The 24049-nt window shown below is 36.4% G+C and overlaps 1 protein-coding gene across 3 annotated transcripts; it reads left to right on the top strand.

The window, feature by feature from the left end:
• The first annotated feature begins 359 nt into the window (after positions 1-359).
• DESI2 (desumoylating isopeptidase 2) lies at positions 360-23829 on the top strand. Of its 3 annotated transcripts, none has more exons than XM_026669393.2 (5): positions 360-1744; positions 16983-17055; positions 18350-18443; positions 20205-20346; positions 20908-23829. In XM_026669393.2, the coding sequence occupies exons 2-5, from the start codon at positions 16989-16991 to the stop codon at positions 21139-21141; spliced, it is 537 nt and encodes a 178-aa protein (XP_026525178.1). In that variant the 5' UTR covers positions 360-1744; positions 16983-16988; the 3' UTR covers positions 21142-23829. The 3 variants fall into 3 exon arrangements, with proteins under 3 accessions (XP_026525178.1, XP_087823211.1, XP_087823219.1); XM_087967085.1 differs by having other exon boundaries at positions 361-1311; XM_087967093.1 differs by having other exon boundaries at positions 361-1354.
• The last annotated feature ends 220 nt before the right edge of the window (positions 23830-24049 follow it).

Raw genomic sequence — 24049 nt, 5'->3', positions numbered from 1 at the left:
AAATAAAATAAATGTATTGAGAAGGCAGTTGGTAGGAGTATGCATTGGCAGTAACTTTTTTTTACTGGGAGTTGTAGTTTATTTATTTATATCCCACCTTTGTTATTTCACAAATAACTTGAGGTGGCAAAGATATCTAACTCATCTTCCTCCTATTTTCCATACAACAGTCAAACAACCTGCAGCAAATGAGTCTGTGAATGAATGACAACTATTTACTAGATAGGTATTGATAGATTTCAGAATGATTTGCAAAAGCTTTTTACCTCAAATTACAGAACAATAGCTACTGCAGCAGTGGCTCCTCTATCTTCATATATTGTACTGCTGAAAGAAAAAGGTTTTCGGTATTTAGGTATTTAGGACTTTATTTTGCACAAGAATTGTGAATTCACTCCAGGTTTTTGAATCCTTTATAATTCTAAGCCTTTGTACCTGATTAGCTCTTTGGAAGTCTCAGCCAATGAAAAATATGAAATCTTTTCTGGCAAAATATTCTTTCTCAAGAGTTATCTATTATCTAGTCTCGTAAGCACCACCTCAGGTTACCTAGTTAGCGACATAACAAGTGGTGGTAAGGTTGAAATCTTGAGCTAGTCATCAATCGTGATCCTTACATATCTGTGCAGTATGGGATTACAGAGCAGCATTATATTTATTTCACTGAGAACAGTTCAAGTTGCAGCGAACCCTTAAACATTCCAAGCCTTTTCCTCTGACAAAGTAGAATGCGGATAGTAGAATTCGTATTTCACCTATGGAGGTACACGCCATACTGGGGCTTGGGTTCCTGTTGTAGTGTATGCTGGGAATTGTAGTTTGGCGTCCATTTGCCCCCAAAGTGGAAGGTGCGGCTGGCTTGAGAGCTTCTCTGGCAACGCTGGGACCGAGGTGGAAGAGGACCACACAGCTAATCCTCGAGGAAGGTTTACTGCCACGATCTCTCACCTGGACAGGCCGGTCGGTTCGGACCAGCCAAGTCCCAGAGAGAAGCGGAGAGGCGGAGTCGTGCTGGCCAGGCCCCGCTCGTGGCTCGCTTATCTCTCTCTCTCTCTCTCTCTCTGCCTCGCTTGGAGCGAGCGCGATTCCTGGGAGTGCAGCCCCGGCTTCCCCTTCCCCGCACTGAGGCGGCTCCATGCGGCTGGCGGCCTCTTCCACCTCCTCACACTCCTCCGCAAGAGGCAGGGCGAGAAGGCGGCATCCGCCCGCGAGCGTCCTGAGGCCGCCGCCGCCCTCTGCCTGAGGGGGGGCCCGCGTTTGAAAAGAGAAAGGATGGCGAACCAGTTGGTAGTCCTCAACGTCTACGATATGGTGAGTGACCGGGCAGTCGAGGGCTCCTCCGCCCGAGCAGCGGGTAAGGAGACGCTTCCCACCTTTAACCCGGGCGCGTCTTCCGGGCCTTTTCTTCTTTTTTCTTTAACCTTCCGCCGAGGATACCTGGCTTTCTCTCAGCGGTTCGAAACAGCGAGTCTTCCGTTTTCGTGTTTCCTTCCTTCCCACCCTCCATCCAAGCCCTGGCGAATTTCGGCTTCGTTTCTCGTTGTTGAAGTTAATGACGGGCGGCTTCTTCCGCTTTCAGAAGTTCTTGCCAGTGCAGTACAGATATTCTCCCTGCTTCTCTCCCCGCCCGCCGATCCACCCTCAATTTTCCAATAGTTTAGCCTGACTGAAAGATGCTATAATAGTTTGGAAGCAAGGAATGGGCTCGGTGGGATTAGCAGGAGCTGGAAAGTCCTAGCAACAGGTGTGTCTGATTTCACTTTTCTCCTGCCCGGTGCTGGATTCACTCAGGTGCTCAACCAGTAGGTGTACTTTACTAAATTAACTTCTGTAACCCCCCTCCTTCCCCGGATATATCTAAAAAACAATTGTTTTCATAATGAGTTAGCTGGGACAACAGTCTTTAAATCGTTTACAGTGGGAAAGCCTTAAAAGATCACACCATTACAGACTTGGTTCCTCACCCCCCCCCTTTTTTTTTTTTTTTTGCCCTTGGAAAGAATCAAAAGATGGAGAGTAATAAAAAAGATCAAAATATATTTCGTGGTGGAAAATATCTTTTTGAGCAGGTTAGCTCTTGTCTAATAACATGACTTTAATGTTTCTAAATTACGTTTCTAAATTATAGTCCTGGCTTCCTATATATGCAGGGAAAATTTGTGAGATATTTTACTCTTGTCTAATAAGAATAAGACTTAAGGCTAAAGTTTTGCAATTTAGCCTCACTTAAGACTAAAGTTTTGCAATTTATTTGGTGGACCATAAGTAAGTCAGAGGTTTCTTATCTCAAATCTCATTTATTTTTTTCTTAGTGTTGCATACTGTTTTCCAACAGAAAAAAAAAACAATATAATGCAATAAAGGGTGGAATGAACATAGATTTTGAGCTATGATAAATCTAGTTGCAATTGTGTGTTAAAGGGCTTGGGAGTTTGCTTCTCTAACCATGTATCCTGTTCCCTAGCATAATATATCTTTATCATATCCTTAATGCATGTCTGCTCACCTGGCCTGCTTAGTTGTATTTTGCTCTGGTTGGTGGTTCTAGAGCTTAGAAAAAATCAAGGTTTTAGCAAATATCAAAACCAATCTTACAAGCAGGCAGCCATTAGAAATGAGTCAGAATGTTGAGCTAGGAATAGAAAATCTGTGTTAAAATTGTCATGGGTATATTACAGGATGGGAATCACTTGAATTCTTTGGAAAATAGGGAATAATATGTACAAAATATAGGAAAATTAAAGAAATAGTTCTAAATAAATCATGAAGAACAAAAATATAAACATCCATTTATTTTGGTATGTAAAATTTAAAAATGTCTGGTACTTTGTTGCTTCTAATAAAAGTTATGTAATCTTTTAAGTTACTAATGTATTCTACTCATACAGAATTTACAGAAGGTTTTGAATGAATGTATATTGGTAGTCCTCAACTTACAAGCACAATTGAGTCCACCATTTCTATTGTTAAGAAAGCCCCATTTTTCAACCATTCTTGCCCTAGTTGTTAAGTGAATCACTGCTATGTTAGTAACACGGTTGTTAAGTGAATCTGACTTCCCCATTGACTTTGCTTGTCATAAGGTTGCAAAAGGTGATCATATGACCCTGGGACACTGCAACTCATAAATATATGCCACTTACCAAGTGTTTTAAGTTTGATGACATGACCATGGGGATTCTGCAACGGTTTTAAGTGTGAAAAATGGCAGGGACTAGCTGTAAGCTGTAAGGACAAGCTGTACTTTTATGCATTTTTGTTGCAAGCATTTATAAAAATACTTATAGTTTACAGAAGTATTTCTCAACCTTGACAGCTTGAAGTAGGAGGGACTTCAATTCCCAGAATTCCTCAGGCAGCATGACAGTTGAAGTTGCCAAGGTTAATAAACAGTGGTCTACAGTAGCATGAATTATTAAAAGATGGTGGAAAATAATAGCTACACACTTGACAAGGTCATACATCTGGTCTTTATATTCTATGTCTTTGGCAACAGTCAAGCAGCGTTATCAAGAGGTTGCAACATTGTGAGCTTGGGGACTGTTGGTATCTTATCTTTTAACTGCCTAATAGCAAGTTAGTAGTGAACAGCTGTAAATCCTAGACTTGTAGTATAGCATTTCAGCAAAAACAAATCCTGTTTGTTTACTTGAGTTGGTTAACTTGCAAATTAATCCAATCTGATAAACCAGAAGGAAACCAGACTTAACTGGACAAAAATATCAATGTTTGTCCATAATGGGTTGTAATAAAATAAGGCTATAATCCAGTTCCCTGTTGTTAGATCAAATTAGCATTTTTAAAAAAAACTAAGTATCAGTATAGTGAAGAAGAGTGTGTGTTTTTCTCTCCAACCCTCTTCATGAATTGAACATTGCCTGGGGTCTCGGTGGACTGTTTCAAGGTTTTCTTTGTTCTGTAAATTAAAGCAGCTATATTAGCTGCTATGGACATGGCTTTCTAATGTAAAGGGTGGTGTGTGTGTGTGTGTGTGAGCAAAGCCAAATGTAATGTTATAATTGCAGATCAAGTTCAACAGTAATCTTTCTGTATTTGATTGTCACAGTGGTGATTGTCAACCATCTGCAAAGTATGTTTGATATAGAGAATAAAATATTGGAATTTAACCAGAAAGACCCAGGAATTAGATTCCCACCACTATGATGCTAACGATGGATCTTAATTCTCCTCTTCCTCTTCTTAATTATTGTGGACATGTTTCAATATTTTATGTCAGAAACTGTTGTGACATAAATTACATGTTTTTGAGAGAAGAGCAGAAAGGGTTTCTCTATACTAGTTAAAAACATATATGGAGGGTGAAGCATAATAATGACTACATATTTTCTCCCCATAATTTTGATTTTAACAACAGAAAATTCACAACATTTATGAAATTCACAACAGAAAATTCACAAATTTGAATACCTGTTTATTGAAACAGCCTTGTTGCTACAACTATATAACCATGTACTTGTAAGGAATATCAATCTTATGATCTACATACATTTTTTGAGTGACACAAATGTAGTGACAGTTTGAATCTTACAGAAGCTCTTTCTCATAGCATATCTCTTGCAAAGCACAACCATATGGTTTTTACTACCAGTAGAAATGTGCATGGTAGTATGCAATCTAAAAGGAATTTAATTCCTCGAGGGTCTGTTGGAAGGAAGACAATAATTTTCATAGTTTGCCAAAATTATTTAGCACATAAGATTACATATTTGCTCATTCATAACTCTTGGGAATTTGCACATAGATGTAAGAATGCTACTCTCCAAAATATAATTCAATAATTCCTGGAGGATTCTTTATATATACCTTAATTATAAACTTATATTATTACTCATTTTTGTAATTGTTATTCCCATAATGTAGAATGAAACAGTACATTTTTTAAAATCCATAATATAATGTGTAGTGTGTAGTGTAGGTATAGTATAGTACAGTACAGTATAGTTGTGCGATTATTTGGCCTGATAATTCTATGATCTTGAAATGTGAGATATGCATATAATTATTATAAAGTAACTGACATCCCAGGAACATGTTTGCATTGCTTATTATTTATTCATAATGTTGTACTTTGAGAGTAATAAAAACAAGTCCCTTTCTGAAGAAAAGGTAGTCTCCCTTGAGTCAAGTTCAACTCCCAGTTATTACACAGGCACATCCACGTTGTTTTGATAGAAACAGTATAGAAGGGTTTGCCACTATATTCTTCCAGACTGTTTTTCTACTTCCTACTGTAGCCAAAAGCTCTGGAAGTATCCAAGAGGCTGTCATCCAAATATTAACCATTTGTGATCCTGCTTCAGTTTTTTGGCATCAGGCACAAAAAAAATAGAATAAAGAATGGGGGAGACCATGAGAAAGAAAAAATATTTTTTTCTGCCTATAAGTATTCTTTATGAATAGTTCTTCAATATCCTTACATATGTAATGTATAACTTTAATTATAATTCAGTATATAATATTGGGCTTTTGAATAATTTTTACAATGACTTCTTACAATAATGGGAGATCTGAGAGGGATTGTTTCAAATGCAAATTTCAGTGTTATTTGTTTATTGGAAATTAAAACAAGTAAAGTAAATAAGCAGAAAATTATTGGTATTTTCCAAACTGTACTAAATCTTTAATAATGCGCTCTTTCTCTTTCTTTCTTTCTTTCTTTCTTTCTTTCTTTCTTTCTTTCTTTCTTTCTTTCTTTCTTTCTTTCTTTCTTTCTTTCTTTCTTTCTTTCTTTCTTTCTTTCTTTCTTTCCCTCTCTCTCTCTCTCTCTCTCTCTCTCTCTCTCTCTCTCTCTATATATATATATATATATATATATATATATATATATATATATATATTCTACTTACATGTATGGCATTCAGCTTTGTTCGGTATTTTCCCACGTCATAGTAGTGGTGCTTTTAAAGTTGTAGCTTTGTTCGGTATTTTTCCACGTCATAGTAGTGGTGCTTTTAAAGTTAGCAACGTTTCAGCAGAATCTCATCTGCCATCATCAGGCTTTTGTATAGTGTTCGTCTGTGAGTTAGACTTTTACAGTGGTTTCAGATTTAAATTTATACACACACACACACACACACACAAATATACACAAACACAAAATATACACACATATATATATACACACACATACACAAACACATATATACATATATATATATACACACACATATACATACACTCATATATATATGTATATATTGTTATATTGCTATATATATTAACCATATATATATGGTTTCTGCTCTTAATATATATATAGCAGCAATACTTTTTCTAAATGTAAAACATTTTATGTGACATATAGTTTGCTATTTCAATCAGCATGGAGTATTTGAGGAACAAAGGCAATACAATACTATTTACAACAAAATGTATTATTTACAAATAATAACTTATAAATATACATTAATAAGCAAAATTCATAAATCATTTTCACAAAATTCATGTATTTAAAATATGTAAAAATATCCAAATCTTATGTATTTCATAGTAGTTAATATACATAAATGTTGTTCCCTGGTAAATGACCTTTGATTAGAAGTGAAGCATAGCTAGTATAATGTTAGTATGTCAATGTACACCATAAGGTTTTATACTTTAAACAAATGATTGAATAGATAAGTGTTTCTCAACCTTGGCAACTTTAAAAAGTCTGAACTTAAAACTCCCAGTGGGAAATCCTGGGGACTGAAGTTTATATGTCTTAAAAGTTGAAGAGGTTGAAAAACACTGGAATAGACTGTGCCAGGATGAAGCAGTCATATTCTGCCATCATTGGGAAGAGAAAAAATCATCAAGGCAAGCAGCTGACTCAATGACTTAATGAGGAAACACAAGCTGAATTCACTCATAATGAGGAGCTGTAAACCGTAGGTTACAACGACAGCATTAGGTTTCCATAAACTCACTGAACTAAAATTGAAAAAAATAATTTAGCATGTCGTGCAAACTAGTAGTCAGATAAAACTAATTATAGGAATACAGATGTTTTTTGTTTGTTTATAGCTTCCTTCTCAGGTAGTTCCAGGTGGAAAAAGCCTTTATGCCTTGTACAATGACATGGTAAGCTACATTTACCGACAAGTGACAGCTCATTAGTTTGCTGTGGAACACAGGAAAATCCAGGGATCTGATTAAGCCATTAGTCTGGCTTGCTATCTAAATAGATGCAGTTATTGGATAAGTTGTTTTGGGGCCAAAAGGCGTGAAACTCAAAACAAATATGACTTTCCCTTTGAGACATCTTTCTGGAAAAAAGATCTGGAACTGATTGCTGGTTGAACTGGCAGATTGCAATGATGAAGGATGAAGAATCAAATAAAAAGGTTCAGCAGCAGATTTCTTAAAAAGGACCATCCAGAGGGCAGGGCAAATAATTAAATGGAAGTTGAGTGTAAACAGAACCACTTTGCAAGTCAAAACAACCAAAAGGACTGAAAGCAGAGGGAAACTGCTGGATAATATCTCTTCTAGTTATGTTGGATTTGGCTATAGTGAAATATAAGGAAATGATGTGAGAAAAAAGCCAGTGAGAGGTTATTTTCTCATGCAGAAGAGGATAATCAAAACTTCATGAATTGCCAGCCACTACAAATGTAACTAAATTTTCTGACAGAGGAAATAAAGGATTTTGCTTAGGTCAGACTTGATTACAAAGGTGTCACTGCAGCTTGTGTCTTTAAGAGTCCCAGAAACATAAAATAACTTTATACAAATTATTCTACAGTGGGCTTGACAATAAAATTTTGAAAGACAAAATTTAAAGACCTCCCTGGCTGTTTAGAGAAAGCCAATCAAACAACAGATCACTTAGAAGTATGATAACCTTATATTGTCCTACTAAAAGAAATAACTTTACATATTCTAAAACAATATGGATTTCAAATTCAAGGAACAAAGGGCCCAGTTCTTCCAAGACTTAAGTCCTGGTGCCTAAAACAAAAGAAAACAGCTTCAACTGGTCACATCATGAGGAATTCTGGAACCCCTTAAAAATTGACATTTTCATTCAAAACCATGATTAAAATGAAAGGTAGATTCTTCCTTGATGGTGCAGTGGTTAGAGTGCTCTACTGCAGGCCACTTCTGCTGACTATCGGCTGTTCCTGAAAAATCAGGAGCAAAAAAGATAAAAGGAAATCCCAAAATGGGGGCGGGGGGACAGCATATAATGGTACTATGCTTGGGTGCTTTAGTTACTGTGATCTTTGTCATTTTTACAACATAATTATTGCAATCTTCCCCCACACCTCCCAAAAAGAAAAACCACAAGTCGTCCTCGACTTACAATCACAATTGAGCCCAGAATTTTGGTTGTAAGTCATTATAGTAACTGATTGCCTTGCTCAATGACCACAATCCCAACTCTTCCCATGGCAGTTGTTAACGCTACCTGACAGGATATTAAGTGACTGTGCAGAGATACCTCAGGATGGAGAATGCCTTGGAAGGCCCAGCACCCACTGGCATGTGAAAAACTGCCATGGGCCAGATGGCCTCTGGCAGCACACAGGTCTCCTTCCTCCCGCCGCCATGCCAAGAAGCCTGGCCTTCTCCCCCTCCCACCATTCCAAGAACTTGACCTACACCACCACTGGCCATGCCTGAGTCTACTTTGCTTTCCCTTTCTCTGCAGCTGCCGAAAGGCACACCTAGCCAATGTAAGGCTCAACTAGAAAGCGAGTGAAGATAATTTTCCTCAAACCCACAGAAGCAATCTTTTTCAAAGCTGGCCAAGGAACATAAAGTCAGCCAGCAAAGTGGTAGATGGAGAGGGAGAAGGTGTGCGTGCCACTAGACCTAACTGGCTGAGGCCTTCTGGCATGTAATAAATTTCCGAGTGTCAGTGGGTCTACCCAGTCAAGGCCTTCTGGTTCACAGTTGTGGTGAGTTGCAGCCATCTCACAGTGATAGGGGCGGGCACATGCAAAGCGCCCAAATTTTGATTGTATGACTATAGGGGCACTTCAACTAATGAACTTCAACCAGCTGTCATGTGCCTTCATTCAGCACTGTCACAATTTTGAACTATACGCTAAAAGAAAGATCATATAAATGTTTCCAATGATACAATCCTTATTCTATATTTATTCCCCAATTCAAAACTTATAGGAATAAAGAGGTACAGTTTTCTATCATACCTTGCATTAATTAATTTTAAACATATGTGACAAACTGTTTCCATTTATTAGTTGAATATACTCTCCATATTAGATCTTTAATGTTCCCTTCTCCTTTTAAAATGGAGCACTAAAATGGCAATGTGTTAAGATGCAGTTTATTTCTCTTTCCCTGACAGGTGTAGAATTAAAGTTTGTAGACTGTGCTTGAAGAAAGCTAGTAAGCTGAACATTTAATTAAATTGCTTTTGCAATTTCTTTTATATTTAGGAAGATAGAATGCCTCCAGTTTAAGAAGCAGGCTCTCCCTTCTACTACAACACAGCCACCATCTCAGCTTTGGCTTCTGGGGAGGCTGTAATTGGACTACGTTATGGAGTAAGGCTTCAAGCCAGAAACTATTTATTCTCTCCCACTTTGTGGCAACTCTTGCCGATACCCAATTCAGCTGGGAAATTCACAGGTAGCTTTGAAATTTCATCTGATATTATTCCTTAGAAAGTAACTAATTTTAGGATTATCACAAAGTTATTTTTCTCAAAATCTGCTCATAAGTTTAATAAAATCAAGAGAAAATAGAGCAAGATCAAGCAGCAGTTAAAAGAACAAAAAAACAAGTTTGAAGCAGACAGCAAATTGCAGCTTTAACTGCTTGAGATATAACAACAAAGTGTCATATTTCAGATACCCTAGGCAAAATCTATTCAAACAGCTTCTTCTTGATTCAAGATACAGGTTTCTAAATCTTCTGATATTTTATTTTATTTTATTTTTATTGGTATTTAGAAACTGTATATGGCTGCCTATCTTATGTATGAAGTCTGGGTAGCTAAAAACAATTCAAAATAAACATAAAAATAAAAAAGTCGCATAAACCAGGGAGAATTAAAATAATAATACAATAGCTGAGACATTATATAACAGACACTCGGGCGTAAACCTCAAATATCTCTGGTTCATCTAACATCTATGTCCAGCGAATAGAGGAAAAGGTAGATCTTCACGACTTTCTGAAAAACCAAGAGGGCAGAGACCTCTGGATCTCAGGGGGAAGATTATTTTATAAGCCAGACATCATGACAGAGAAGACATGACTCCTTGGTCACAGTGTCATGCCTTTTAAATTTTTATTTAGGGTTTTTGATGAGCAGTTTTGTCTTGAATATGATAGTTTTGTTACATATTTTTTATTTTTAATACATTTAATTTATTTATTTTTATTTGTATTACATTTTTCTAAGCTAGTTTTTGATAAGTGTATTTTTGAAATAATGAACTTAATTATATTGAATTAATTATATAAATGGATGTGCTAAGAAGGCTCAATTATTTGAATTTTTGATTATGTCTAATCCAAACTCGACATAAGATTTAGTCCAATTGCCTCTCTAATAAATAATACAAGTAGGGATTTTTTTAAAAATCACATATGGTTCTGACCATGCTTTTCCTTAAAAAAAGGTTGACTCTTTGCATAGACTGGGATGGTAGATGAATCTGCTAATGGGGAGGTAATTGAGTTTGTTTTCTCCTCACACTCATTCTTTTATAATGTTTATTGTTATTACAGTAACTATTGTTAATCTCTCATAAGCCATCTAGAGTCATTGGCAAGGGAGTTGGCCTTATAAATTGAAATTACAAATAGATAAAATTTGTGTCATGGAACATTAAAGGACTGAAAGGTTAGTCCTCAACTTATGTCTGGTTGCTTAGTGACTGTTCGAAGTTCCAGCATTTGGGGAGACTGAAGTCATGTGATCACACCTTGAGTGCTTGGCAGCCAGGCCACATTTACAGCCATTTACAGCTTCCTGTGGTCCCTTGACTGCATTTTATAACAATTTTGCCAACACCCAGCATTTACTGCTGGGTTTTGGCAAAACTGACCTATACCAAACCATGGTTTTGCTTTATGACTAAAGTAGTCACTTCATGACTGCCACAAAACAGATTATGATATTGTGTTGGTCATGTGACTGACTTACATACAGCTGTCACAAGTTACACCCATGGTGGGCAGTCTCTGTTACTGTCCTAACTGTAGAACTACAAGCACCTGAATGAAGGCAGATGTTTTATAGATTGAAATGGAAATTATATTAAAAACACTTTCTAGTTTTATTATTGAACAAAAGGTTTTAGAGATCATTATATAATTTTAGTAGCCAAATGTGGAAATTTTCAGATCGTATGGATAAATGTTAGTGGTTAATTGGTTCAGACAAAAAATAAATCTGATGTACAAGTATTATACAGTTGTTTTGCTAATCTCTTTACACCATAGGTAAAGCAGATGATAGTAGCCACACAGACTTTTATATTAGTTTTGCACTAGAATAAAATTTGAAAAAAGAAAATGATTCCCCCAAATCATGATGTTCTCTGTACATCCATCCAGAAATTTAATTTGATGGAGATATGAAAGTTTAATTCCAAGAGGCTACACTTTTCTGTTTTTTAAGCACACCTCCTGGATATGTTAAAGAGTAAATATTTTTTTAAATATTTTTGATGGTTAATATAGTTGAAATATGCAATGTTGATTCAGTTTGAATTTCTAATCACACATCCATAGTAATGTTATGGACTTTTGATAAACTTATCCGAGTTAGTGGCATATAGTACTGGTAGTCCTTGCTTACTGACCAGTCATACAGCATTCATTTGCAGTGTCCTTGCAATCACATGATCAGAATTCAAGTATTTGGTAACCAGCATGCATTTACAATGGTCCTAGCATCCCTCAATCACGTGATTGCCATTTGTAATCTTTACAGCTGGCCTATGACAAGCAAACCAGTGGGGAAACTTGTGGGGAAGTTGCAGATGTCAGTTATGTGACATAATGGGTGATTTGCTTGAATGATTTGCTTCATGACTGCAACCAGAACTGATGGTGTAAGTTGGGCATGGTCACATATTTCACTTTATGACCACATTGCTTTGGGATAGAGTTACCAGTGCCAGTTGTGGTTGGTAAATGAGGACTACCTGCATTTTTATACTAATACATCAAGATCATGGGAAGTAATTGTCAGCGTTCCAGCAAACCTCCATTTCAATCAGTAACTCCAAGACAAACATATCTCAAAAGTACCTTTATTAGAATATCACCTGGCACATCTGTCAAATCTCAAATCTAAAAGTTTTTGGGCTTCCCACAATTTCCCAAACTACAAATCCATCTCCCTTTGGCCGTCATCACATGACCCGAAAGAATTTTATTTTGTCTACTTTGAGCTACTGAATTGAAATCACCCCCCTCCCACTTTCTCAGGCTATGTGGCAGTATGGAATATGGCTTCCAAAGCTGATAGTAATATTTTATACTGCATGAGTGAGGCAACACTGAAACACTGCATCCAGTTCTGGTCACCACGATATAGAAAAGGTTCTGGGGCAGAGCAGCACAGAAGAGCAGCAAAGATGATAAGGGGTATACAAGTTAAATCATATAGTGAATGGCTAAGACAACTAGGTGTGTTTAGCTTAATGAAGAAAAGGCTCAGGAGAGACATGATAGTAATCTTCCAATACTAGAAGCGCTGTCATCGGAAAGAGACCATCGGTCAAAGAGAGCAAAGAGAGCAAAGTCACCATAGCACCTGAAGACAGGACAAAAACCAATGGGTGCAACTCATCAAAGGGAGAGTCAGCCTTAAAATAAGGAGGAATTTCCTGACAGTGAGAACAATCAGTGAAACAGCTTGCCTCCTGGAGTTGAGGTGCTCTATCTTGGAGGTTTTCAAGAAAAGATTGGGCAACCATTTTTCTGGTATGGTATAAACCAGTGGTCGCAACTGGTGGGCCATGAGAAAATTTTGGTGGACTGCAGAGAAATCTCACCCCCAGAGCACCCCCACAAAGCAATTAATCCAGGCTGTGCAGAAACACAAGGCTGCTCAGCCCACATGGCCCGTGGGAACCCTCCCCACCCACTCCTTACCCGGTAAACTTGCCTGCTAAATTGCTATTTTTCCTTTTTCCGACCATCATCTGTTCTGCTGTGCCAGGAGATTTAGATTAGCTAGGAAGCAGGAAATGGTTTGATTTCTTGCTTTCTAGCTAGTCTTTAGATCTTCGGCTCAGCACAGCTGAACCTCCCTTTGGACTGACTGAAGGTTTGCTTGCAAGCAAATTCAGTGCAGACTCATGGCAAGCAAATTTGAGAGACTGAGCTAGCCGATGGCAGATAGATAGATCATTGAATGATTCTGTGAGCAACTCAGTCTGCCTGCTTTGCCTGATTTGGGGTAAAAGTTGCTCTTTTTTAAAATAAAAAATTCAATATTTATATGCATGTTGTGTTGTGAATTAATTTTGTGAGTTTGCTTGTTAGCAAATTTTATGAGTTTGCTTGCAAGCAAATTTTATGTGACAGAGTGAGCTAGCCAATGGCAGATAGATAGATCTCTGAATGAATCTGTTATTCTGTGAGCAACTCAATCTGCCTGCTTTGCCTGTTTTTGGGTAAAAGTTGCTCTTTTTTATAAAAAATTCAATATTTATATAAATATTTATAATATTTACATACAAGCCATGCCCAGCCAGTCACATGACCACCAAGTCACACCCACAAATTAGGCCACGCTCACAGAACCGGTTAGTGGTCCCTGGAATCTAAAATTATGAGTTTGGTGGTCCCTGAGGTCTAAAAGGTTAGCGACCCCTGGTATAAACAACTCCTGTCTTGGGCAGGGGCTTGGACTAGAAGGCCTCCAATGACCCTTCCAGCCCTATGATTCTATGAATTCTTTGTTGGAAGAATTGCAGTTTATGGAACAGTAAAATATATCTATATATCTATATCTATTCAAACCAATTGCAGTTCAAATAATATGGGGATAGTTTGAGATACCTTTAAATCAATTATGCTTCTGGATCAAAAATGTATTGAATCACAAAATAGAAAAGATGAATTATATGACGGATACAGACTATGGTTTAAAACAAACAAAATGAACATATTGGAATGAGGAGGGAAACCTGGAGAATGTTAGTTTCTCATTTGAAACACAAAGTAAATAAGAGTTTAGTAAGAGATTTTTCAGGGACATGTTATACCAGCTATGAGACTAATTTTCATCATTTTGAATTCTATAAAACTATATATTCTATACATGTCCTTACAGCTAGTCAGATAGATATTTATTCAGATATAATAAATCTTTCAGAAGTTTTAGATATAGAACCAGAAGAGCTGGCTATATGCTCAACATTACAGCATTTATGTGACGCTGGTGACACAAAGAAATCTGGATGAGAGGTATAAAAAATTGAACAAGAAAGTAGCTCTTATACTTCTGAAGTTATTTCGGATAATTTATGAAAGTAAAGCTCTGCCAGCTTCCTTATTATAAAGATTTTTATCAATAGAATTTTGAGGGCTGATAAGGATCTCACCTAGTGTCCAAGTTATTACCCCATTTCTCTGTTAAATATTGATGTTAAGATTTCAGCAGCTATATTGACAAGATGTTGACTGCAATAATTCTGGGAATAAGATGAGATTTATGAAAACCAAGCTAGAAAGTATTTTGGGGGTGAAGTGGGGAAATGCAACACCAACAAAAACAGGATGTCTGGATCTATATGCCTTGCCTATCTTTAATTTCATAAAATAAGATGTTCTTGCTAATGTCACTCTTCAAACCTTTGAACAATAATTGAACCTTCTGAGTGTGTTCTATATATTTATAAGAGATATAATAAAATTACTAGAATGTATTTTATGTTAATTGTTATTTTGTGTTGACATTGCAAACAGCTTGTTTAAACATGTCCATGTCTAAAACCCGCAAGACATTGAACAGTAGATGTCTAATTTCATAGTCTCTCTGCTAGTCTTAAATACGCCTAAGGCTTCTTACCTTCATTGCAAAGTCAACATGTGAGTTGTAATAATGCTTATACAGCTGCATTCTGATTTCTGCCAATAATAATCCACCTGAGAATTCAGATCATTGTAATGAAATACAGTGAGCCCTTGATTTACATCATTGGCTCAGTGAATGTTCAATAGTGCTTAACAAGAAGGACTTACAACCAGTCCTCACAATTCCATCTGATGCAGTGTCTTGTCAGTCAAGCAAAGCCAATGGGGAAACCAGCAGATGTTAACCAATGGCGACAATATGATGGTTTTGCTTATTAATAACCCCTGGGGATTCTCTTAACAATGAAAACTGGGATTACCAGAATTGCCATTGCTAAGGGTTGCAATCATGTGATCTAGCGTGTTATGACTGTGTTGCTGAGCGAAGGACATTCTGGTCTCGATTGCTGTCGTAAACCAAGAGCTACTTATATATACATTTGTTTTCATTTTGTTATTGTTGGAATAACCACTTTGTAACAACAGTTGGAATATACTTTTTTTTGACAAGATTGCTTTTGTAGTCAAAGTTAGAAATAATTGATATGTTTTCACATTCATTTCATATTTCTTTTATAAAGCACTTAATCTTAGACCTTCTGTTACACCTGATTTTCAGATCAGATAGATTTTACATTTTTAATAGATTTCTGAGTGGCCATTACATATTTTTGTAAATTCATCAATAATGCCTAGAACCTATTGCCAGTTATTCTTACTGGATATCCCAAAATCTAGCATGAATGTACTTCATCATATCTCTATTATTATGTGACCTAGTTGCCTAAACAGTAAAAAGTACAATGTTTTAGGTGTTCCAAGCCTAAGCATAGGACTTAAGGATGGTTGGGAAGAAAAAGGAAAAATGTATATCTCAATATGGTTAAATAATGACTTACTTTTTGTGATAGTGATGGTTATTTGGATAGTATTTCTTTTGAAAATATCTAATGAAGTAATAGATTAGTTTTTGATATCTAAAAAACAGGTGATTACTTTGTTATTTTTTTAATAGTTTTTAATTTCTTTTTTGTAATGACATTACAGATATGTGAAGGATGAAGGAAATGTAGGCTAATGGAAAAAGAGGCCACATATGTTATTAAGTATTTTTGTTAATTTTTATTTTATTGGATCTGTGCTGATTGATAAGGAGAGCAAAAGATTTAAAAATGAATTTATAGAAAATGGGGTGAGGTATGGAATGAAAAAAACATCTTGTATTGTAAGAGACAGCAATGAGTTGTTAATGAAGTTAACATTTGGACTTTGCAACAAACTAAGGAAAATATAATTCTGATTTTGGGATTTGATTATTTGACTTATGTCTCTTGAGCTACCAGAAACAACAACATATATACTTTAATCTTGATAAAAAATCCATATTCTTTCAAGTTGATTTATCATTTTCTCTGTCTCCTTTCAGAAAATCCTTCACTAGTTTAACATGTATATTTTGTACATCCAAGATAAGATATCCAAGTCATTCTTATTTATTATTTGTATATCACCTTTCATTATTAAGACTATAGCCAATTTCATTTGCCCTCATTCACGAGTTTCATTTGTATTTACAATATGGCATCTTTTTCCATATTACTTTTGTAATCAGTATTTTTAAATCCACTTTCAGATCCACATTCAAAATCAGTTTCAGTCTTTTTTGTCCAGTAAAAGCTGTTCTTTTCTGTAGCTGTAAAAGGTATTTTTTAATGGGTGAGAAAAGTTGCTTGGATTTAGTTGTCTGATTGTTCTTTGATATAGCAAACAAATAAGCAGTGGATTATTAAGCTTCCTAGCGCCTAGTTAAATTAGACTGTGGTCTATCTATGACTGTCTTAATGCTCAATAATGTTTTGAACATTTCAGGAAAAATTAATTAAAATGGTCTTCCCCCTCAGAGATAGCCTTGGCATGTGGAATGTAAATTTACATTTAGCTACATTTCCCATGTTCTTTTCTAGTACTGGATGAATGAATACACTTCCTCCCTTGGAATTGGAGTATTTCACTCAGGAATTGAGATATATGGTAGAGGTATGTATCTATGTGCCTTATATATTTTTTACTAAAAGGATTAAAATGGAACTTTTTGTGTGTGTAGGAAGAGATTGGCAGTTTTTAAATTTAAATTTATCACAATCTAGCTTTCCCAGTTGGATATGTTAAGTGAAATGCCAGAAGACTTGGGCCTCCTGAGCATGGTGGGGCAGGGAGAGAACCCAGGTTTCCCACCATAGCCAAGAGATCTGGGCCTTTTCTCCACCCCACCATGTCTGGGAGGCTTGGGCTCACTCCATGCCCCACCATGCTCAGGTTGACTTATCTTTCCATGTAAGAGAGAGAGAAAAAGAGCCATGGTGGCACAGTGGTTAGACTTCAGTATTGCAGACTAACTGCCCATTGCCAGGCATTTGTGACCAGTTCAAGGTTGACTCAGCCTTCCATCCATCCGAGGTTGGTAAAATGAGGACCCAGATTGTTGGGGCAATATGTTGACTCTGTAATCCGCTTAGAGTGGTGTAAAGCACTAAGAAGCGGTATATAAGTCTAATTACTATTGCTTTCCATTGTTCTGCAGTTGCTGACTACTAAGGCTACCTCACCTCATCCTTAAACAGGCTCCATTCCTGTCATTTTTAGGACAATTTGGGGCCTTCTGAATGATCATGAGAACAGTGGTGTTCAGAGGGGAAATTTCTTGGCACATTAGAGGACTGGACCTCAAATCTGGTGAAAACTGGAAGGCTCAGAATACTGGTGTTTGCTAGCATTTTCTCCAGTGGGACAGAAATGGTAGCAGAACAGACAAATCCAACATCCATTCTGCTTACGAACTTCATTATCTGCTTCCTCACTGATATTTCTGGAGAGATTAGCAGAGAAGATTGTAAATAGGAAATCAGATCACAGAGTACTTTAGCAACTAGTCATAAATGTGAATAGGTGGCCAAGCATCTGAAATATGTTCATCTGATCAGGAAAGTGAGGCACATTTTACCACAGCCAAAACTGCAATAATTCTGGGATTTTTTTCCCATGGTTTCATACTTCATTTGTTTGTTAATAGTTCATCTTTCTTAACCACCTATCTCCCTCAGAGGGAGATTTACTTGGCATAAATAGCATTTACCTTACAATCTTTCAACCTAATACTCCCAACTCAAATATAAATCTTTATATTATAAGTACCAAGTCTTAAGGTTTGTCTAGATTTTGTAGCAATATTTTCGATATGATAGTATATCAGTTTTAAGCATGCCTGGAAAATTATTTGTATAGAGAAGTCAGCTATTACTAACAAGGATAATATCTTGAATTTGTCTTTCAGAATTTGCTTATGGTGGTCATCCATATCCTTTTTCTGGAATATTTGAAATTTTACCAGGAAATGCATCTGAATTAGGGGAAACATTTAAATTCAAGTAAGCAATTTTCGTTAGTGTGTTCTGAAATTTATTTAAACAGTTTCCATATATTTATTGACTGCAACTTGTAAATTTGAAACTGTATGATCAAAACGAAACTCTCCTATTAATAAAATTTTAATCCTTGTTTATAATAGTAATATACACTGCTCAAAAAAATAAAGGGAACACAAAAATAAGACATCCTAGATCTGAATGAATGAAATATTGTTATTAAATATTTTGTTCATTACATAGTTGAATGTGCTGACAACAAAATCACATAAAAATTATCAATGGGAATCAAATTTAGCAACCCATGGAGGTCTGGATTTGGAATTACACTCAAAGTGGAAAAAAACACTACAGGCTGATCCAACTTTGATGTAATGTCCTTAAAACAAGTCAAAATGAGGCTCAGTAGTGTGTGTGGCCTCCACGTGCCTGTATGATCTCCCTACAATGCCTGGGCATGCTCCTGATGAGGTGGCGGATGGTCTCCTGAGGGATCTCCTCCCACACCTGGACTAAAGCATCCCCCAACTCCTGGACAGTCTGTGGTGCAACGTGGCGTTGGTGGATGGAGCGAGACATGATGTCCCAGATGTGCTCAATTGGATTCAGGTCTGGGGAATGGGCGGGCCAGTCCATAGCATCAATGCCTTCGTCTTGCAGGAACTGCTGACACACTCCACCCACATGAGGTCTAGCATTGTCGTGCATTAGGAGGAACCCAGGGCCAACCGCACCAGCATATGGTCTCACAAGGGGTCTGAAGATCTCATCTCGGTACGTAATGGCAGTCAGGCTACTTCTGGCGAGCACATGGAGGGCTGTGCAGCCCCCTAAAGAAATGCCACCCCACACCATTACTGACCCACTGCCAAACCGGTCATGCTGGAGGATGTTGCAGGCAGCAGAACGTTCTCCACAACGTCTCCAGACCCTGTCACGTCTGTCACGTGTGCTCAGTGTGAACCTGCTTTCATCTGTGAAGAGCACAGGGCGCCAGTGGCAAATTTGCCAATCTTGGTGTTCTCTGGCAAATGCCAAACGTCCTGCACGGTGTTGGGCTGTAAGCACAACCCCCACCTGTGGACGTTGGGCCGTCATACCACCCTCATGGAGTCTGTTTCTGACTGTTTGAGCAGCCACATGCACATTTGTGGCCCGCTGGAGGTCATTTTGCAGGACTCTGGCAGTGCTCCTCCTGTCCCTCCTTGCACAAAGGCAGAGGTAGCGGTCCTGATGCTGGGTTGTTGCCCTCCTACAGCCTCCTCCACGTCTCCTGATGTACTGGCCTGTCTCCTGGTAGCGCCTCCATGCTCTGGACACTACACTGACAGACACATCAAACCGTCTTGCCACAGCTCGCATTGATGTGCCATCCTGGATGAGCTGCACTACCTGAGCCACTTGTGTGGGTTGTAGACTCCCTCTCATGCTACCACTAGAGTGACAGCACCGCCAGCATTCAAAAGTGTTCCCTTTATTTTTTTGAGCAGTGTATTTGTTGTGCTGTCGTATTAAAAAGCTCTTCCCATGATTGTTAGATAAAAAATAAGCCTACACAAGTAAGCTGATGTGCCTTTATATAAAAAAGTATAACTCTAAAAAAGCAATATTGTGAAATATTCATTGAACATGAAGTTCAAAGTTAGTATGTTTTAAATGAAGGCTGGTTTCCAGAAGTGTTATCTGTGTTCTCAAAAGAGAATGGAAATGAAAAACTCTTGCCTAAATTGCAAGAATCTTTTAATTTTCAGTCTTTTATTTCAGAGAAGCTGTTGTTCTTGGAAGTACTGACTTCATGGAGGAAGATATAGAAAAAATTATAGAAGAACTTGGAAAAGAATTTAAGGGAAATGCTTATCACTTAATGCACAAAAACTGCAATCACTTTTCTTCAGCTTTATCAGAGGCAAGTTTAATTTGTATAGATGCTGTTAAAATTTTTGAATCTCACCCCTGCTCCTATATAATGTTTATTGTACTATTTCTATTAGTATTACTGCAACTTTCATTAATGGACCTCCATTTCCCAGATTCGTGGATGCAGACGACCAAATTTCCATATAGGCATCACTTTAAAATAACAGACAAGTCTAGCACATCTAATGTAATTCAGATATTGCTGAAGTGGTGTCAATACATCACTATTTGTGGCATTTGGATATTATTATGACATGACCCACATTACCTTCCATACATATAAGTGATGTTTCATTGTACTTATGTTCTAATTAGTCTTTATTGGAAAAAATAGATGCACAGTATACATGCAAGTTCAGAATTGTCAGTTACTTCTGCCTGAAAATTAGATTTATAACTTATATTATCAGCCTGGCAGGCAATATTAGTAGAAATTTACTTTGTGCTATAACTGTATATTTGAATTATTTCAATTGAAAGAGAAATTATTGATTTCAGATAGGAGCCCACATATACCGTACTTAATGATTAACTTGTTAATTCCATCTAGATTCTCTGTGGAAGAGAGATTCCTCGTTGGGTGAATCGTCTTGCCTATTTCAGTTCCTGTATTCCTTTTCTCCAGAGTTGTCTACCAAAAGAATGGCTTACACCTGCTGCCCTTCAGTCTAGTGTAAGCCAAGAGCTTCAGGAAGTCCTAGAAGAAGCAGAAGATGCTGCAACATCAACTTCTCTGTCAAGTTCAGCATCAGGGGCAAGAACTGGCCATCATACTAAAATATAGGTTTAGTCCAAAGTACTGTAATTTTGGAAGCTTTGTCAATAACTGACTTCCCTTATACAATAAATAGACATTTGATGGTGTCTTTGGTTTGCAATTAGAGAACTAATTCAAACCCATGGTGTTCTGCTCAGGATTTTATATGTAGTGAAAAAAGTGTCTTGATGAAATGGAAAGAACTCGAGAAGAACTCAAATGGAATCTTCATTTTAATCTAATCAAATGACTTGGACTAATTGAGCAGAAGTTAAACTGTTTACAGTATTGTGTGCTGCTGTTACAAATCCCTGAGGGATATCAGCCATTAAAAGAAAATGAATAAATTCAGCATCAGTGGAAGTATAGTAATGGTCAGTGTTCCTTGCTACTGCCTTGGAATAGAATAGGTTAGAGTATGTCTCTTCCAACTCTTATTGGTGTACAAGGAACTAGTGAATACTATGTGTAAACAGGGTACAGAATTATCAATATAAAGAATTTTGTCTAAGAAAGAAAGGAAGTAGCCCTACTATTTAGCAGAAATGTTCCTAAAATGTGACTTCTATGTCAATTTTTTTCAATTTACAATGAGCAAATTTATATTTTACTACAAATACAAGTGCATTCTTTGGGGTGATAAATTGCAGTCATTTTATTTCAATTGCCTCATGCTTTTATCTGATTTGCAGATATGAAAAATCATTCTGATTTTTTCAGATAATAGTGCCTGTTTCACATATCATTTAAAATCTGAAGTTATAAGATGCAGATAAAACAGATAAATTACAGATTCATATAAACTTGTGGATGAGTTAATTTAGAACTTGGTAAACAATAGGTCCTTTGGAAACTAAAAATGTGGATTATCCAACAGATGTAAAGTGTTGTTAAATAGAATTCCAGTTCAGAAACTCCAAGAGAAGTGACAGTTTTAATTGCCTTTTTCAATTCTCAGATTCAAGCAAACCAAATGCTTTATCCAGTTCACTGTGTTTTTTTGCCGAAGCAATGAGTGTTTTAGATGAATAAGTTATAGACATTTTTGTGCCATTAAATAGCAATATATACTGTGTGAACTACAAAAAAATCATTTGCAAAAATATTAGAGGAATATCTTCTATTTAATGTGTTCTATTGCTGACATGATTTCGTTGGGATAGAATTAAAAATAGTACTGGCATCTAATTGAAATTGGGTTCAGATTTTTATATATGTGGTTTTAAAACTCTTCCAAATACTTGGAAGTTGTGTTTAAACCAAGGCTTTCAAGGCTTGCATTAGTGAAGAATACAAATTCTTCTAATAACAACATTTTATGCTCCTTTGTGGATACATTTGCTATTGCAAACAATACTCAGGTATGTAACATCATCCTATTGAAAGTTATATATATAATGGATATTAAAAACATTACATATTGTAGCCAGTCCTTTTAATAAGCAAATACATTCTTACTAGTCATTTTTATGATTTAACCAGAGTAACTTATTGGTTAATTTCAAATTTAATGTTTAAATCCCATGTTTTTAAAGCAATCATCTAAATTGGGTTTCTGAGAATACACTTTTAAAATCATAAGCATAGAGTGTTTCTCTGTAAACTGACAATGAGATAATTTGGTTTTTCAACTGATATGGGAAAGAGTAGTATGGGTCTCCATCTATTAAGGAAGTTGATATGTTAACAAACATTCATATACTGATAGATATAAATTTATCCACTCCTTTCAAGGAAGGATGATGCACATATTTTTTGACATTACTTACCAGTGCCATGAAATTTTACCCATGCAGAGTTGATGGAATCTCCATAATAGATTCTATAACATAACTGGCTTTATTATTAATTACAGAATAATTTGACATTTTATGTCTGTATAGTCATCCATGACAATGGCATGTAAGGAATGCAAGGAAATACATGGCATACTAAGTAAAAGCAATTATTTAATAACATGGTTATATGTTCTGATTTTACTGGATTTTTCTATTATACATTTTGTGGCATTTTATAATGACTTTATGTCCACAAACAGCTGAATTCTGAAGCTGCTACAATCTTAGGGAATGATGGCAGTCCTATAACTTATCACGTGTGCTATATCAATTCTACACTTGATTCCTTGAACAAAGCAACCTGCCAAAATCTACTTTCCTAACTAGCAACAGTTGAAGGTATATTTCACCAGCATTACTACTCAGCAGGGAATGCATTTCTCCCAGTAGCCATAGTGTGCATTAAAGCTAAAACACTTTCTACCTATAATACTGGATATCTCAACCTTAAAAGAAAAACGGGTAGAAGAAATACATTTTGGGTTCTCTGATCTGCCCAATTTCTATTTTGTTTCTTATCAAAGAGAATACTGTAGTTGTTTGATGTTTTGTCTTATTAAAGCCATTTTTAAGATGCCATTCATATTTAAGAAGTTAAAAATTAATTGCTAACAAATGTCAGACTACACTAGTAAACTGGGTTCATTATAAAAAATGGTGAGGTTCTTGATTACATGCAATACAACTCTGTTAACAACTGATGTTCACTTTTAGGTGGTTTAAGATAGTTTTCACCAACACATTTTTGTAAACTAAAAATAGGTTTACTGTAATGCATAGTATTTGTATGAAATAGCAGATGTTGACTTTTGTTACATTCTCATGTCTATTATAAACTTGAATCCATTAATTTATTAAAAAGATGTTTTTATAAAAATGTGGTTTGATCTTGTCATTTTAATGTATCTTTTCAACGATTTTTCACTATTGTATTAAATTTATTTTTACATTTTGAAATCAAAATATTGGTATTCAAGAATAAATATTTCCCTTAGCAGGAATGCTCTGCCTTGGGAGGGAGGGGTATGGTTTTAATCAGGGCATTATGAATTATACCCTGTACTTTAAATTGTATACACTCTCCAGAGTCACTGCTG

The sequence above is a fragment of the Notechis scutatus genome, chromosome 1 (assembly GCF_049901735.1).
Source record: "Notechis scutatus isolate UNSWTSFEM ecotype Mainland chromosome 1, rNotScu1.2, whole genome shotgun sequence".
Classification (NCBI taxonomy): Eukaryota; Metazoa; Chordata; class Lepidosauria; order Squamata; family Elapidae; genus Notechis; species Notechis scutatus.
Note: the sequence above shows the minus strand (reverse complement) of the source record. Positions and strands in the feature narration are given on the sequence as shown.

Bases quoted from the DNA above. Each gene is read 5' to 3' on its own strand.
- DESI2 (XM_087967085.1), top strand. From the start codon at position 1,273: ATGGCGAACCAGTTGGTAGTCCTCAACGTCTACGATATG. The intron at 1,312-16,982 runs GTGAGTGACCGG...GTTCTTTTCTAG, and splicing joins TCCTCAACGTCTACGATATG to TACTGGATGAATGAATACAC. The intron at 20,347-20,907 runs GCAAGTTTAATT...AATTCCATCTAG, and splicing joins TTTCTTCAGCTTTATCAGAG to ATTCTCTGTGGAAGAGAGAT.